Source organism: Leopardus geoffroyi, chromosome A1, assembly GCF_018350155.1.
Source record: "Leopardus geoffroyi isolate Oge1 chromosome A1, O.geoffroyi_Oge1_pat1.0, whole genome shotgun sequence".
NCBI classification, from domain to species: Eukaryota; Metazoa; Chordata; class Mammalia; order Carnivora; family Felidae; genus Leopardus; species Leopardus geoffroyi.
Window position 1 is genome coordinate 202,868,640 of NC_059326.1, and position 17,701 is coordinate 202,886,340.

General features: G+C 36.6%; 1 protein-coding gene across 1 annotated transcript in view; it reads left to right on the top strand.

Annotated features, from left to right (window-relative positions):
* The window catches only part of HCN1 (hyperpolarization activated cyclic nucleotide gated potassium channel 1), a 389,009-nt gene that overhangs the window by 273,661 nt on the left and 97,647 nt on the right, over nt 1–17,701 (top strand). Inside the window, exon 4 of the mRNA XM_045438479.1 lies at nt 6,995–7,213. Coding sequence (XP_045294435.1) covers nt 6,995–7,213 — 219 coding nt within the window. The remainder of the gene's footprint in view (nt 1–6,994; nt 7,214–17,701) is intronic.

Sequence of the window (17,701 nt, forward strand, 5' to 3'; positions counted from 1 at the left end):
ACTTAAATGAGCAAACTCTTTGAATAATAAAAATCTATAAGGAACAGTTTGTTAGTAAATCATTGCCTACATGAAAACAAGAGAAACCCTGATTAAATCAGAGCTAACAGATATTTATTTCCTTTCAATAGGATTCAAGTCATATGGGAGTTGGTAATATTTGGATCATATGATAAATCACGTGGAGTATATAGTCTTCCCATTCATGTTATTATTATTGATGTAGACTAAAATACAATAGAGTCATTTTTTTAAAAAAATGAAAGGAGAACAGCCACATAATAAAAGAAAAAAGAAAAGAAAAGAAACATTCCTGGGCCTTCACCATGCCCTATCAGATCTAGTTTTTCCTTCTTTTTTTTTTTAATTTTTATTTATTTTTGAGAGAGAGAGAGAAATAGAGCACAAGTTGGGGAGGGGTAGAGGGGAGGGTGACACAGAATTGGAAATAGGCTCCAGGCTCTGAGCTGTCAGCACAGAGTCCAACACAGGGCTCGAACTTGTGAACCATGAGATTATGACCTGAGCTGAAGTCGGACACTCAACTGACTGAGCCACCCAGGCACCCCCAAGTTTTTCCTTCTCTAGGTCTCCTCTTTGCCTGATGTTGATTTTCTACATTAAATAAGGGTTTTCATGTGAGATTTGAGCTGATCAGTTAGTCTTTCAGCCTAATATTTTGCCTGAAATTATGAATATAATGCTTATAAAATCAAGAGCAGTGTCATGTAGTAGCTAATAGTATGGTCTCTAGAGTCAGATTGGGTTCAAAACAATGAATCTTCCACTTATAAACTTGTAACCTTGGGCAAGTCACGATGTTCTCTACCTCAATATTATCATTTATCAAATGGCAATAAGAACAACCAGATGAAAGATTGATTAGATCAATACAATAATTGGTGCCTTGAGCAGTTTAGAGCCCTTCATGTTGTTACCATCACACTGTTTTTCAAGGATAACCCCATGTGTGTGTTTTATCGCCATAGTCAACCTACCTTTCTGGCTTGAGCTTTTTGTAGCTGGGATTGTAATGGTGGATGGTGCTGGTGGGGAGGGTAGGAGCCAATAAAGAGGATGCCGGTAATGGTATAAATATCATTCTTCCATTTAGGGTTCTTTCAGCAGCAGCCTCTGAATCACATGGCTGCTGCCTAAATACTGACATTCCACTGTGAGGGCTGGGTTGGCCCTCATGTACACAATGCGCATAGACAAAATTCAATGTGTAAAGAGAATGATTCTGGTCTTGTAGAATAACAGAAAAGATCCCTACACCTGATCAGTCTCCTCTGTAAAGAAAAGCCTAAATTGCTTGAATCTTTCTGAATTTTCCATAACCTCCTGAATTATTCTACTTTCCTTTTTCTTTTACCATTTCATACAAATCTTATATGCTAAATTCTATAGACCTTATCTCCTCAAAATTATTTATGGCTGTTCTTGTTTTATACTTTATGCTTTTATGCTATTTCACTTTTCATTTCACCTCCCTTAGGCTTCCAATAGCTTTTGAACATAGCTTTTCTCTAGTCGTTGTTAAATCTATCTATTACCTCACCACGGCTGTAGTTTGGGCCAAATAATTCCTTCTTTTTAATATTCTTTTGTTTATTTTTGAGAGAGGGTGGGGGAGAGGTAGAGGGAAAAAGAGAGAATTTTAAGCAGTCTCTGAGCTGTCACTGTAGAGCCTGACTTGGGGCTTGAACTCATGAACTGTGAGATCATGACCTCAGCCGAAGTCAAGAGTCTGTCACTTAATGGACTGAGCCAACCAGGTGCCCCTGAGCCACATAATTGTTTGCTGTGAGGGAGCTTCTCTGTGAATTGGTGGGGTGGTGGGGGGCACTTAGTAGCTGCACTACCCTGTACCTATTAGATGTTAACAACACTTCCTCCAGTTATAAAAACAAAAAAATTCAGCAATGTTCCCTGGGTGACAGAATCATCCTCAGTTGAGAACCACTGTTATATAATTTTTTTTTTTCAACGTTTATTTATTTTTGGGACAGAGAGAGACAGAGCATGAACGGGGGAGGGGCAGAGAGAGAGGGAGACACAGAATCGGAAACAGGCTCCAGGCTCTGAGCCATCAGACCAGAGCCCGACGCGGGGCTCGAACCCACGGACCGCGAGATCGTGACCTGGCTGAAGCCGGACGCTTAACCGACTGCGCCACCCAGGCGCCCCTGTTATATAAAAATAACATATCTCAAAAACACTTATATATGAATAATCATAGATCCAGGGAAATCTTTTTAACCAATACAGAAAGTTCAGCAGCTCACAGGGAAATTGTAGATTTATTTTCCTACATAAAGTAATCAAAATGTTTGTATGGCAAATTATATCATTAAAAAATAAATAGGAAAACAGTAAATTAGGAATAGACATTTAAAGCAAATAGTTAAAGAATTGATATCCAGTCTTCAACTATGTATTACAAATTCATAAGAAAAAAACAAGAATTTCATCAGAAATGAGAAGTCCAGTTGGTTAATAAGTATATGAAAACATTCTCAAATTCTTAGTCTGAGAAATGGAAATAAAAATAACTGTGGGCCACTATTTCTCACGAGAAAAGGTGATGAAGTGTGATTTTACTTGTTTTTGGAAAAGTTACAGCCTTTTGAAACATTCTGGCAATATATTTCAAAATCAATTGAAAACTTTACTCTTTGACCCAACAAACACACTCCTGAGAATCTATTTGATAGAGATAAAGGTTATATGTACAAAGTTGTTTATTACAGAATAGTTTATAGTGGCAAAAACTAGAAAACAATAGAAAAATAGGAGAATTAACTATAACAAAATCAACAATGGGTAATTGACATAGTTACATGAACACTAGATTATTTGGAGGAATTTTCCTGTGATAAAAGCTAAATGCAGGGAAGTATATACGATATGATCCATTTTTGTAGGGAAAAAAAAGCCAGAATCTGTGTGTGTGTGTGTGTGTGTGTGTGTGTGTGTGTGCGTGTGTTGGGTATGTGCCTAAGGAAATAAATGAAAATGAACCTAAACACATATTCTTACTTTGGCTATTATCTAACTGCATTCCTCTGGGAAATTGAAATGCTCTTCTCCAGCTCCACTTACTGTTTCCCCTCAAAAACAAAAAAATAAACAATACAAACATAATTAAAATGCAGTCTCCCCTGGACACCCCATTGGCTTTTGAATTATTCCCATTATATCTATGTCCATCAAGATGCCTTAACAACATGACTATGCCCCTGTGTAAGGAAGGGAATCTTGCATTAGATTTAACAGCACAGTCAAAATTGATTTATTCACCCTTTTTTTCAACAACAGTGTTTTCAACAAAAAATATTTAGTGTGTCCACCGAATCATGCAATTTAGAGTTTAACATGATCAATGAGACATAGCCCCAGCCCTAATCTAGGAGTAGATGCCAGGCAAATGAGAAGATCATCATGTACCAGATGGAAGTCACCACAACAAGGGAATTGGAGTCCCAAGGGAGCCCAGAAGAGATTTAAAGCCAGTGAGAAACAAACAAAGCTTATTTTTTCTTTTCTGTTCATTCTTTGAATAGATCTTAGGAATTAAAGCCTTTGCAATAAATTCATTTTTAGTATATCAGTGTATTACTGAGTTGAATTTCAGGAAGTTTAATGTCACTTTAAATAACATGTATATTCAAGATTTTTATAGAACACATTTCTTTGTTCATTGAATACTCCATATCTAGTTCCTGGAACATCTAGAATTTGGGCAACCTTAGGTTTATTTGTTAAGTATAGCTATGTATTTTCATGTGTGAAAAAAAGTGTAAGGAATGAATTTTATTTCTTAAAATGAAAACTTGTGCGTGGGTCCATTATACTGTATGCATAGTATAATATGCAAATAATTTTCATTTCTTAAAATTGAATCTCATTTTTACACGTGTGTGTGTGTGTGTGTGTGTGTGTGTGTACACATGGATGGATGTATGGACGGATGGATAGATGGATGGATGGATGGATGGGGCAACATGTCCTTATTTTATAAGTAACAATGAATTTCACTTTAAGAAACTTAACTCTTTCAACCAAACGGGGCTGGTTATTTTTGTCAGCAGCCATATGCAATTCCAGAGTTTATGAGGTTGGGTGTTTCAGCTTTATCATGTCCTATTTTTCCTAATTGGATAACTCCATTAAAACATGAACAAAAAATTATCTACGTATATTCAATATATTTTTAAATAACTTAAAATTTTCCAATAATTTAAAAGTTAATTTGACAAAGGCAGGGATATCTTTGTGTGTATGTGTGTATGACCTTTTAGTTGCACAGGGACCCACCTCCAGAAGGACCTTGTGCTTGTTATAAAGCTCCGCTGCTGCTATCTTGATATTCTCAATAACTTTATCTGTGAATTTATGTTCTGTAAATGAAGTTCACTGGGAACAGTGGAGCATCAACATGACCATGAGCATTGGAGCTTCAGGGGGCCACTCTGCATACACAGGTTCAGACCCGCAGGCAAAGCGGGCAACACAGAAGCCAAGCAATTGGCCTGACAGCAAGGTGCACATCTGCCTGCCTCCGCAGTCTGGGATGCTGTGTCCCCAGTGTGGCCAAGCCAGAACTGGGCCAGATTACCAGTGGCAACAGCAACCCCCAAAGCAACAGCAGCAAAAGCAGCAAGTGGAAGAGGTAGGAGCAGCTCCCCCACTGCCGGCAGGGACAGGAATCTTGGTGAGAGGACAGCTGCCTATCAGTCCCAGGATCCCATCCCTGCAGTATCTACACGAACATTAAATCTGCCTAACTCCCAAAATAATGCTTGCATAACTCAGATGGTAAACTTTGTCAGCAAATTATTACAAAGTTAAGGTGTATACATGGATGTTGCAATAAAGCACATCAGGGAGTTATTAGAATTTTTCACAGTTTACAATGTCCAGTTTTGAAAACTCCTGCAACATTGCAAAGCAAATATCCACCAGCCTAGAAATACAGATTATATTTAAACATCATCATATTTGATGGAAAATAACACTATTTTCATATGAAACTCTAAATGAACCGATAAATAGCAAAAAAAAAAGGAATTTTTTGTATAATTTTACCTTATAATTGAAAATAAAGGAATAAAATACATAAACAGGTATTTTGGATTATATACGAATTATGAAACTACTTTTGGTTGCTTGCACAACCTCAGCGAGTTATAGGAAATGTCAGAGGTAATATTAAAATGTCAGTGCATACATTTACATTAAATTCAACATATAGACAGTGTAAAGGATCTTTGTTGTGATGGAATTGTTCTGTATCTTGACTGTGGTGAGGAATACGCATACTTATACAGGCGTTAAAATTGTATAAAACTTAAGTACACACACTAACAAGCACCTTAAATCAGTGAAATATGAGTGAGATCAATGGATTGTACCCATATCAATTTCCTGGTTGTAACGTTGTACATATTTTGCAGGATGTTACTATTTTGGATGAAAGGTGCATGGGTTCTCTATTATTTCTTAAAATTTGCATGTTAATCTATACTTATCTTAAAGTAGAAAGTTTAATTAAAAATCACATTCATACATGAAACTAGTTTGTGTAGAGTTAAATCTTCATTGAAAAATGTTCCATTAGAATCATCAGCTCCAGATGTACTAAAATTTATGTTAAATCAGAAATTTATGCCAATATTATCATAATCTATAGAATATTCTAAGTAGTTCCAGTAATAGGTGCATCAACAGAAAGATCTTTCTTAAAATTTCTCAGAAACTATCAGAAATTATTTGTGATCTTACCTTAGCCAAAACAAGTGATGTCACTTACAATTTTATAGTTGAAAATGAAATTGCTAATTGTAAAAATGTTGATGACCTATGAAATGGATTTGCAGAAAATTAAACCAGAAAAATTATATGATCAATATATCACAATAATACAGCATTTCTATTTATCATATTATATATAACTATGACACAAAAATATTATTTTTTGAAATATATAAATTTATGTTGTTATTCATCTATCACTATAACTATCATAAGTAATAAAATATTTTAAAGGAAAATTTAGTATCTATTATTATCTTTAACAGCACTTTTTTCTTACATTTTGAACTAATGGATCCCAAATTTTCATTTTGCACTGGACCTCATAAATTTTGTAAGTCTTGGGCCAGGAGCTTGATACAAATTGATCCAATTAGTCCTTTAAATTTTATCAAAGGGTAGATAAGATATATTGAATAGCTTATTTTTGTAGAATAGAGTTTGGAGTAAATTTTTGAAAGCTTTCAGAAATTGCATCCAGTAACTAATCTCAGAAGTCAGCTCTTTTTTTTCTAGAGGTTTTGCCAAGATATTATTTTGCTTATTTTATTTTATAAAAAGCCAACAAGATTCATCCATCATCAATCCTGACATTTGAATCCCAATCTACATTACCCTGAAAGAGGACTTCAAGGAAGTCTTTCCATTTATCAGAACTGCAATGCCAAAATGTTTGTGTATTTTTCATTTAAGAAGTATAGAATTAAGGACTATGCAAATATATCCATTTGGATTTTAAATCTAAACATCGTAGTTTTGATAAAAATTCCTGTACATAGACCCATCAACTTCATACTTACCTGCAACATTTCTCATCTTGCAAATACGTTGCAAGAAAATGACCACATTTCCTTGAAACTTTGGAGTCAGTCTATCAGCATTCATTCTCGGCATTTTTATATGACAGTCACACCATTGTCCCAAAAGGAATTTTAGTTTTAAAGACAACAAACCTAAAACTGACTGGAATGCATATATTATCAGTAGATTATTTCTGTTTCCTAGTGGTGGGCAAGTTTTGGAAACCGCAGGTCATTTGAGTAGCAATTAAATGTTCCATTACAAGGATGTTTCTCCATACTCGTTACTCTATAATGTTTTTGTGTACAGGTCATACTCACTTTTTATTCTGCCATCCTAATGACTCAGCGTGTTTTCTCTTTCCCTTCTCTTCCAGAATGATTCGTGGGGAAAGCAGTATTCATATGCACTCTTCAAAGCTATGAGTCACATGCTGTGCATTGGGTATGGAGCCCAGGCCCCAGTCAGCATGTCTGACCTCTGGATTACCATGCTGAGCATGATCGTTGGGGCCACCTGCTATGCCATGTTTGTTGGCCATGCCACGGCTTTAATCCAGTCTTTGGATTCTTCAAGGCGCCAATATCAAGAGAAGGTAATTTGTTTCATCACTACCATCTCCAACCAGCTAGTTTGTAAATTGAATTAATAGTGTTCACAGTAACTAAACCATTATTCTGTCAAAAACATAATGAAACAAAATGGATAAAACAGGAAAACACAGTCTGTTTTGATATTTTAAGGTTGCTTTAAGATGCTTGCTATATAGTTATTTGTTTTCAATTTATTTGTTGAATAACGTTTTTAAATCTGAATTTACATTCACAGAAAAAACAGTTACATGTTTCAGAATGCATTAAGCTGATTTAAAGTATTATCATCGATCATGTTCTATCATATTTCCACAGTAAAATAATATAACGCCTCCTCTAATGTATGTTAGAAAAATGTTAGCAATTAAATGAAAACAGGCAGCCATTGCACATGTCCCTCTGTTTCTCTGCATTACAATCATAATTTATATTATAATCCATATGCTTAGCTGAACATATGTTGCTCTTATATCTAGATAAGTCACCACACCCTCTAGTCTTAAAAATGCATATTAACAGCTGCTGTCGTGCATTCTTCTGCACAATGTGTTAATTAAAATGATTGCAGCTTTAAACTTTTCTCAAGAGAGAGAAAAGTAAATATATGCAATGATACATTCATTGGATTTTTTTTTTCATATGCTGAATTACTTTCGCTGGGGCTAAACTTTGGATAGTCAGACAGTAATTGTATACTCGACCAAACATCCTTAACTTTTTGACAGATAAAGAAGAGTATTTCCTAACTGAAGGAAGATTTTATAATGCAGAAGTTTAGTTAAACATGGCAAACTATATAGTATACACCTTGCCAAACAGCATTTCTGGAAGCAATGGCTAAAGTAGTTCTAGAATACTTCTAGTGAGTGATAACCAGCTTAGACTTGTAATTACTTACAAAACAGCCAAAGATTGTTTCAGTTGTTGTTTTATTTACAGACATTTTCAACACTATAATCACACAATACGAGAAAAGGAACCCAGATACTTTATTTCCCTTGAATGTAATGACACTGCCATCGACTACTGCAATGAGCAAGTTGGTATTTTGTTACTGAAATAATGAAGAGGTGAACCACCAAAATTGCTTCAAGGTTCATTTTAAAATAAAGCCTCCAATTAAACTGGAAAAAAAAACAAAGCACATAGTAAGGGAGAGGACTTTGGTGACTTTGACTGAAAATTGTATACTCGAAGGAATTTGGGCTAACATAATGGGGATTTAAGATAAGATTGCAGCAAGGTGTATGTTTCTATTATACTGTTTTTTTCTCTTTCAGTTGATACTGCTTTATTTTTTTTTTAATTTTTTTTTTCAACGTTTATTTATTTTTGGGACAGAGAGAGACAGAGCATGAACGGGGGAGGGGCAGAGAGAGAGGGAGACACAGAATCGGAAACAGGCTCCAGGCTCTGAGCCATCAGCCCAGAGCCTGACGCGGGGCTCGAACTCACGGACCACGAGATCGTGACCTGGCTGAAGTCGGACGCTTAACCGACTGAGCCACCCAGGCGCCCCCAGTTGATACTGCTTTAGAAAAAAAAATGCTCTTTTCCCATCTCCTTCTGTCTGCATCATTGGTACCTATTTTTCTTAAAACCAAATCTTCAATTTCTGGTATTGCATTTATTACCATTGCACTGCATGTTAGGTGAATTTACTATTTTTATGTTTTTAGACCTGCTTTAAAGCCAGGCTTAGGGGCGCCTGGGTGGCTCAGTCAGTTAAGTTTCCAACTTCAGCTTACGTCATGATCTTGTGGTTCATGAGTTCGAGCCCTGCATCAGGCTCTATGCTGACAGCATGGAGCCTGGAGCCTGCTTGGGATTCTGTGTCTCCCTCTCTCTCTGCCCTTACCCCACTCATGGTCTGTCTGTCTCTCTCTCTGTCTCTCTCTCTCTCTGAAAAATAAATAAACATTAAAAATTAAAAAAAAAATAAAAACAAAGCCAGGTTTAACTTGGAAACCCAATTAATTCAACTACGCAATCATAGACATTTATAAGCAAAGATGTTATGATGCCTGCAATAATTCAAATCGTCAAGTTCTTGATATTACAAGGGCTTAATAGAAGGCAAGCATACTGAGGTAGTCCTTTGTTACTTTTTTGACATATGGTACAATCTACACAGAAAGAGCTGATTACAAATATATACATATATATATATATATATATATATATATATATATATATTTCCTTATTCTGAATGTTTCCTAGAGTTATACAATATATGACCTTTTAAATGTTTTCAAAGTTCATCAAAATTGTATCATATATCAGTTTAGTTACTTTTTTTTGGCTCATTTATATCCCATTGTATGGATATAATACATTTGTTTATCCATTTATCAGTCGATGGACACTTGAGTTGTTTCCTCCTCTGGCTATTGTGAATAGAGCTGCTGTTAAAATTTGAGTACAAGTGTAATATGAGTATCTGTTTTCATTGCTTTTAAGCATGTACCTAGGAGTGGAATTGCTGGGTCATATAACAATTTTATGTTTATCTTTTTGACAAGCTGCTTTTTCTTGTAGTTAATATTTGTCTTTAAGTGTATTAGAACCATCTCCATGGATGACTGTAAAATTAATATCGATGTTATTTTCACTGATGTTATTTTTCATCAAAAATAATTTTATATTTTTGAGGTAAAAGAAAGAGCTCCAATACATTTTATAGTAGTCATTCAGATTGCACTGGTTCAACCCACCTAATCTGGCCCCAGAATTCATTCCTCGACATTGTCTGTTGTCTCTCCATCACTTGCCCTACAGTTTGGCTGCAGTGAAAGTATTGATCAAATCTAGTCTAGTGCACTACTGTATGCTCTAGTCTACTGCAAGTTATCCAGCCTACTGTGTATGTCTGGAATCTCAGGGTCATTTAATTCTGTCTTCCTAGGGAACATCTGTTCGTTCTTGCTTTCCCAACCTGAAGCCGTTCTATCATCCTAAGCAGTAGCATTAGGTCCTCTGATTTTGAGATCCTTATCTACGCAATTTCCCAATGATAGTAATCTGAAAGGGCTAGAGTGTCGTCATCATCATCATCGTCACCACCATCATCATCATCATTATTTTCACTCTTGACCAAAAAAAATGTGATGTAGCATTGCAGATTAAACTCTGACTTGAATCACACTGTATGCTGCTGATTTCATGGGGTATCATGTTTTGTATTCTGATATTTCAGACAGCTACATTTTCCTCTTCTGCCAGATAAGGTGACTTTAAAGCATGAGACAGGTGGCATTTAAAATGTGCCTCTCCTGATGCTCTGCTCTGGATTACTAGCAAGCTTCATAGTTTCTGTAACTGGGATATTGAACAAGCTCAATTTCAGAAATAACCAAAAGCAATCAAATTTTTTGTCTCCAACTGTTTATTTAGCAAAAGGGTCATTTTTTTCTGAACAAATAAAATCCCTCCAAGATCTTTTTGGGGCTAGAAGCCAGGAATTAGAACATACTCCATAGGCTCTCTTCTCTCTCCTGTTATAAGCCTATTAGGAGCTACTATTTGTCACTAGGGAGAAGACACAAGGAGGGATTAAAGGGAAGGGAAGAGGCAGTTTTTTGTTGTTGTTGTTGTTTTTAGTTTATTTATTTTGAGAGGAGAGAGAGAGAGAGAATATGCATGCACGGAGGGACACAGAGAGAGAGAGAATCCCAAAGCAGGCTCCACACTTTGAGTGTGGACCCCGATGCGGGGCTTGAACTCACAAACCATGAGATCATGACCTGAGCTGAAATCAAGAGTTAGACGCTTAACTGACTGAGCCACATAGGAGCCCCAGGAAGAAGCAGTTTTAATCCCTTGCTAGATGTGTTATGCTAATGTTCTTTGATGGGTATGGCAGATGATTAAAGCTGACACTTCTTTATGAGATCCTTTGGGCTCTTCAGGTAACACCCCCTGAGTCTCCCTCCTGCACTTCCTTAGTCCTGCGAAATCCGGAAGTTATCTCCAACCTCCTTCTGCTCTGGGCTCCTTGCTTTGCCAGGTGGTACTCTTGGACAGGACCCAAGATGTAAAGCTGGCTCCCTGTGTGGCTCAGATCTGGTCCACAGAGAAGCACTCCTGCGTCCCTCTCTTCACCCATCCCTCAGTGTTCTGCCTCCTACCACCAAAGCAATGAGGATCCTGTGTCTAGCCTTCCCCAATTCTTTGGCAGGAGTCAGACCCTGTCCACAAGTTAATTCTGTGTTCTTATATGTGACTCCCAACAATATGATCTTATTTCAGAGATACCCAAATGGTTTTCTTGAAGGTGTCTCCCCAGGTAAAGTGTTAGAAGGTAGCCCTCCCACCCTCTATCCCAAAGGGGGCTGAGAAAGGGACTCAGAACAATCACTCTCTCTGAAGAAATCTGCTCAGGAAAATTCTCATTCTACCTTCTTGATATCTGTGGAGCTCTGATGGAATTGAGGCCTCCTGGAGGCTTTATCCTTGCATCACCATTTACTTTTATAAACCAGTATATGAGAGACCACTTTATACAGGCTGTTTGTAGTTAAGTTCTGGAGGAGTCAAAAGTTATGTGCAGATTTTCAACTGTGCTGTGGGGTCACCACCCTTAACCCCCAGGCTATTTCAAGGGTCACCTATACATATAAATGTTCCCTAGTCAACTGTTTGGAAATGTTGATTGAAAAATGCATCAGAGTATGGTTTCTTTGGATAAATGTGTGCACCTTGAACATTTAATTTGTTGTCTCTGCCTTCCGTGCCAACCCCCCCATGTATTTTTAAGTGATCAAAACGTACTTTGGGGGCACATGAGTGGCTCAGTCAGTTAAGCGTCCAGCTCTTTATTTCGGCTCAGGTCATAATCTCATGGGTTCATGAGTTCGAGCCCAAATTGGGCTCCATGCTGACAGCCCTCCCCTGCTCATGCCTGCTCTCTCTCTCTTTCAGAATAAATAAACTTAAATAAAATAAAATAAAATAAAATAAAATAAAATAAAATAAAATAATTGTATAAAACAATTAATTTAAAAATTAGATATTTGGAAAATACCTATCTAGAAAAACTCCCCAAAGTATGCCTGGGTGGCTGGTAGTTAAGCATCCAACTTCAGCTCAGGTCATGATCTCACAGTTTGCAAATTCGAGCCCCACATCGGGCCCTGAGATAGCATGGAGCCTGGAGCCTGCTTGGAATTCTTGGAATTCTCCCTCTCTCTCTGCCCATCCCTTGCTTTTACTCTGTCTCTTTCTCTCTCTCAAAAATAAATAAACATTAAAAAAAAATTTAGAAAAACTCCCCAAAGTGATGAGTATTCCTTTTTTTTTTTTTTCTTTTTTAACTGACGTTGGGTAGTTACTCTCTTTTCTAGATAGGTCTGCAGTTCACCTACTCTTCAGGAGATGAAACTGCTTTTCATCATCCTGTGCCTTTGTACTACTGCAACTTAGTTCTAACACTTGGGCACCCCCAGGGAGCCTACTACTATTTTTAGACTTGTCACTCGCCTTCCTGTCATATAATTATAGTAATAGCAGCTTTTAGGTGTACAGTTTTCCCTCTGTAATAAGGAAGAATTACAACATAAAACACATCATGAACTTAGAATAAGAAAAACTTTCAACTCACCTTGGTAGACTTAATGTGCATGAAAGATTTTTAATGTAAAATTTGAATATGACTGAAGAATCATGTTAATTATATGAGGAAATTATCACATTGAAATACCTTTATACACTGAATAGCTTCCTGAATCCAGGAAGCAGAGCGTATAAATCCAAGACAGGTGCAGGAATGATTTGTTTAAATAGACCATGCTTTCTAATGGTAGAGCCCAAGACAGTGAGCCAGTGCTACTCCAGGCTTCAAATATTGATTATATTATATAAATTTTTAAAAATTACATATTCTCAATTTAATAATGATAAGAAATTTAAAAGCTAAATTTATCCAAAAGAACAATGATACAATTTTCTTCATCTTAGCATGAGTTTATATGACTCTCATGAAAGGCCCTTTGGACTAAGAAGGTATGGTTTAATAGAAGTAGTTTCTCACTCACAAAAGTGAGTTGTATGTAATCCTATATGCAGCCATATTGAATTATACAGTTTTATGTAATCATAGCAACAACATAATATCCTAAACCTAGTCGGTCCAGGAAAATGTTTTTTTTCTTGATTTTAATTCATAATCCATATCCTTATTTTTTCCTTGTAAATGAAAAACTATTAACGGGACTATCGCATACATTTCTTAATCCATAGAAATCTTTTTCTTGGGGCGCCTGGGTGGCGCAGTCAGTTAAGCGCCCGACTTCATCCAGATCATGATCTCGCGGTCCGTGAGTTCAAGCCCCGCGTCAGACTCTGGGCTGATGGCTCAGAGCCTGGAGCCTGTTTCCGATTCTGTGTCTCCCTCTCTCTCTGCCCCTCCCCCGTTCATGCTCTGTCTCTCTCTGTCCCAAAAATAAATAAACGTTGAAAAAAAAAATTAAAAAAAAAAAAAAAAAGAAATCTTTTTCTTGTTTAATCAGTCTAATCTCCCAAAGTTGTATAAGCTAATGGTATGACCAAAGACAAAAAGCTAAGCACCAAGACCTCCTCTCATTTTCAATCCACTCAAATCCCATTTGCAATAAAGCAGATTTCACATCAGTTAAAGTTACTATGGTTAATGTAGATATTTTATCATCGGTAATAGGCCCTTCCAAAAGAATTTGGGTGAAGGACGGATGATGCCATATCAACTTTTAAATTCTTACAAATCTCTCCACCAAACTTCATTTCCAGGCAAATACATTTTTCTCAACAAACTAAATGAGTCTGACCTGTTATACCCTTCACCCTACCCCTTTATATATTTTTACCCCTTTCACTATTTACATGGGTTATGCCCTTCTCTTGGGAGGGCTGTGACATCTTCTCTGAGTTTATTGTATCTATTTTATCAGTCCAGGGGAGTATAAGCACCATGATGGGAACACTTGTTTCTCAACTTTTGTGTAGCTCAGCTCTATACACAGAAACCTCAGTATTATGATGCTGAGGTTACAACAGTACGCAGAAGGGACAGTGAGGATTTAGAATGTTTACTGGTCTGGCCTTTATTCTAACATAAATAAGAATAAGAGTTCACAATTTGAACTTTTCTGAATGCTGTCACTTGAGTATACATAACACATCTTTTAAAAGTTATGTTGTTTATTTACTGATACAAAAGCGTATTGTAAAGATCTTGCTTCATGTTACAGCACTTACTTGCTTATGTATTATATGTATGTATTTACCTTAAACACAGATGAAAATTTAATTTTCAGTATGCTTTCTCCTCTGGAATTCTGAGATTGATTTCTCTGTAAGTAAAAGGTACATTATCAAAGTGTCTTTCATCAGGGTTGAAGCAATTTCTTTGTTTCTGGGTTGATCAGGAGGGTGTTCTCCTTTAGGACATGATGGAACCCATTGTCTAGAAAAGATGGATGGGTGAGTTCATCACTCTTGCCATGCAATTCTGAGTCTTCAAAAAAAAAAGACTCTATAACCAGAGCAAAGAGGAAAAATTTGGAGTAGTGAATACAATAGTTTGTAGGTAATGCTATTATTTTGAAAAGAAAGGAAGAACATTTACATCCTGCTTTTCAACCTGTCTTCATTATCAAGAAATTTAGTCAGTTGAGCTGCTAGTTTGGTTTACTGATTTTGTGGGCTGTGTTAGTATTTATCCTCAGAAAAGCAAAGAGGCTTTGAAGTTATAACGATCTTGACCTTGGAAAATCAATTTGACCCAATGCTTAAATTAAAAATGGCTGGATGCCTTCATTTTCATTGGGAACATTCTTAGGAGGAAGATGTAGCTCTAAAATCCATGTGCATTCAGCAAAATGTTTCACTTGCTTTTTCTTCCTTCTTCGTAAAGTCTTCCTTCCTTTACAAATGAGAATGCCACGAGCACAACTCCCACATGGTTCCTTAATTAGTCAGAAAGATTTCCAATGCTGCTATACCATATACTTTTTGCTTCCCAGGAGCTGAATTTAACATACTCCGGTATGTTAAAGTGGTAGTATTGCCAAATGTTCTCAGGCCAAGGAGATCCTAAGACTGGGGATATCTTTGAGATTTTCTCCTAGGAACACAGCCAGTGCAGTAGCCCTGGGGTTAGCTTCATGTGACCACTTGAGCTGCTAACAAACCAGGCTCCTGGCAGAATGATGATGCTTTATTTTCAGCAGAGAAAAATGTTTTACACTAAGTACTGTTATAATGCTAGGAGCAAGTAAAGGGAGAGAGTTTGAAGCTGTTAATTTAACTAAGGTGAAAAATAGAAATTTGCCAATTGTAAATCTCTTATACCACCAACTTTCAACCAACCTTTATATTTTAATATATTCTATGAGGAGATATGATATCCCTTTTCACTCAATGATACTTTCTATACCAATATTCTAGTTATAGACTGAAATTTCCCTTACCTTTGCTGTAGGTATTCATGGTTCCAGGGCTGCACAAAGTGACAAAAATTGGCCCTTAGCAATCCTTCATTTAATTCTTTGCAGTTTACATTTATCATTTGTGGCTCATCTAACAGCTTCTTATAATGGCTCTAAAGTAGAGTTGCATTTTCTACCATTTTTCTTTTTTGATTGATCTACTGACTTAATTTTTTTAGAAATGTTTGAATTTTCATTTGAATTGTACTCCCCAAAGTTCTCTTTCAAGTATTGTGCTATATTGTTTTTTTTGTCCCTTATATATCGTAAGACATAAATATATTATTAAGCACTTTCACAGGGCAGAAGCTTGGTCACCAGAGATCCATTAGTCTGGCAAGAACCCACAATGGATAATAATTACTGAATGTAGCTTGTATTTGCTTAGTCAGATCATGGGGTCACATTTGAAATAGGCCTTAAAGAATGCAGGATCTCCTTGGCCTGAGAACATTGGGCAACACAACCACTTTAAAGTACATTAAATTCAGCTCCTGGGAATCAACAGGCAGAGATAGTCACTATGAGAGAAATGCCCCAGAAAAGAGCCCTAATTTTGTGAAGATTGCTGGAAGACAGGAATAAAATCTACAAAGGCCCAGAGGTGGATATGTGTGGGAATATTGAATTGTCTAATTTGAGTGAAGCAAAAACTACCTTGCTGGGGAAACTGTGAAATAATATTGGGTTATAGTCCACATATAGTAGTTTTGAATGCGGAAATGATGAAATCGTACATTGGGGAAAGGATACCCACTGCAAAATTTCAGCAATGGGATGTAGTAATTGAAGCTGTCTTTTAGGAATGTAAATTAGCAGTGCATGAGATATGGTGTACTCTTAACCTAGACTATAAGGTTCCAAGATCAAGTAGATAACTACATAAATGCTTACTCTAGGTTAACACAACATATTAAACAGGAACAGGAATTCCAGGCTTGTAAGTAAATAGGGACACTCTAGTTAATAAAACCATTGTAAATGACATTCTTTTTATAAGGAATTATAATCCAAATAGCCTCTAGAGATAAGGTGTTATGTGAGTCAGGTCCCAAATAGTCTATTTTTTTTAATCTGTTCAATGCATATCTATCAAATACTTACTATGTGTCAGGTCTGGTAATAGAGGCTAGGCATACAATGTGAACAAATAAATATGGTACTCTCCCTCATCAAGCTTCTTATAGTACAGTAGATGGGAGAGGGAGGGGCATGACACCCAGTAACAAGATTCGAAGAAAGCAGTGAACTCTTATAAAAATTTTCAAGTGCTATGAAACGAAATGTAAAGACGCAATAAGGGATTTTAAGAATTTGACATGATTCCTATGGGGTGTAGTGGGGGCGGGGAGAAGGAAAAAAGATTTATGAAGAAACCCAAAGAATGAGTAGAAGGGAGAGGGTGAAGTGAACAACATGAGGGAATGCACAGAGGTGTGAAAAGGTTTGCCATGATTCAAGAACACACACGAAAGTGTGCTTAGAGCAGAGAAAAGTGAAATGGCTCTGGATGAGACTGAAGAGATTAACATGTGTCAGGTTGGGAGAACCTCACTGGCCTACTTGACCATGTTGTACTGTACCCTAACGGCTATAAGTCTTTTAAGAATTTGAAGCAGAAGAGAGGTATGATTAGATTTGAAATTTTTAAGAGTGTTCAAAGCCTCTTGTAGGCAGCATATAGATGGGTCTTTGTTTTTCAATCCATTCTGTCACGCTATGCCTTTTGATTGGAGCGTTTAGTCCATTTACATTCAAAGTAATTATTAATAGGTATTTATTGTCATTTCATTGCTTGTTTTGTGGTTGTTTCTGAAGACTTTATCTGATTCTTTTTTGTGTTTCTCTTTTTCATGGTTTTCTGGTTTTCTTTCAAATGTCACATCTTCTTTATCCATTTGTCCATCATTGGACACTTGGGCGCTTCCATATTTTGGCTATTGAAAATAATGCTGCAGTAAACATCGGGGTGCATATATCCACTTAAATTAGTGTTTTCATATTCTTTGGGTAATACCTAGTAGTGCA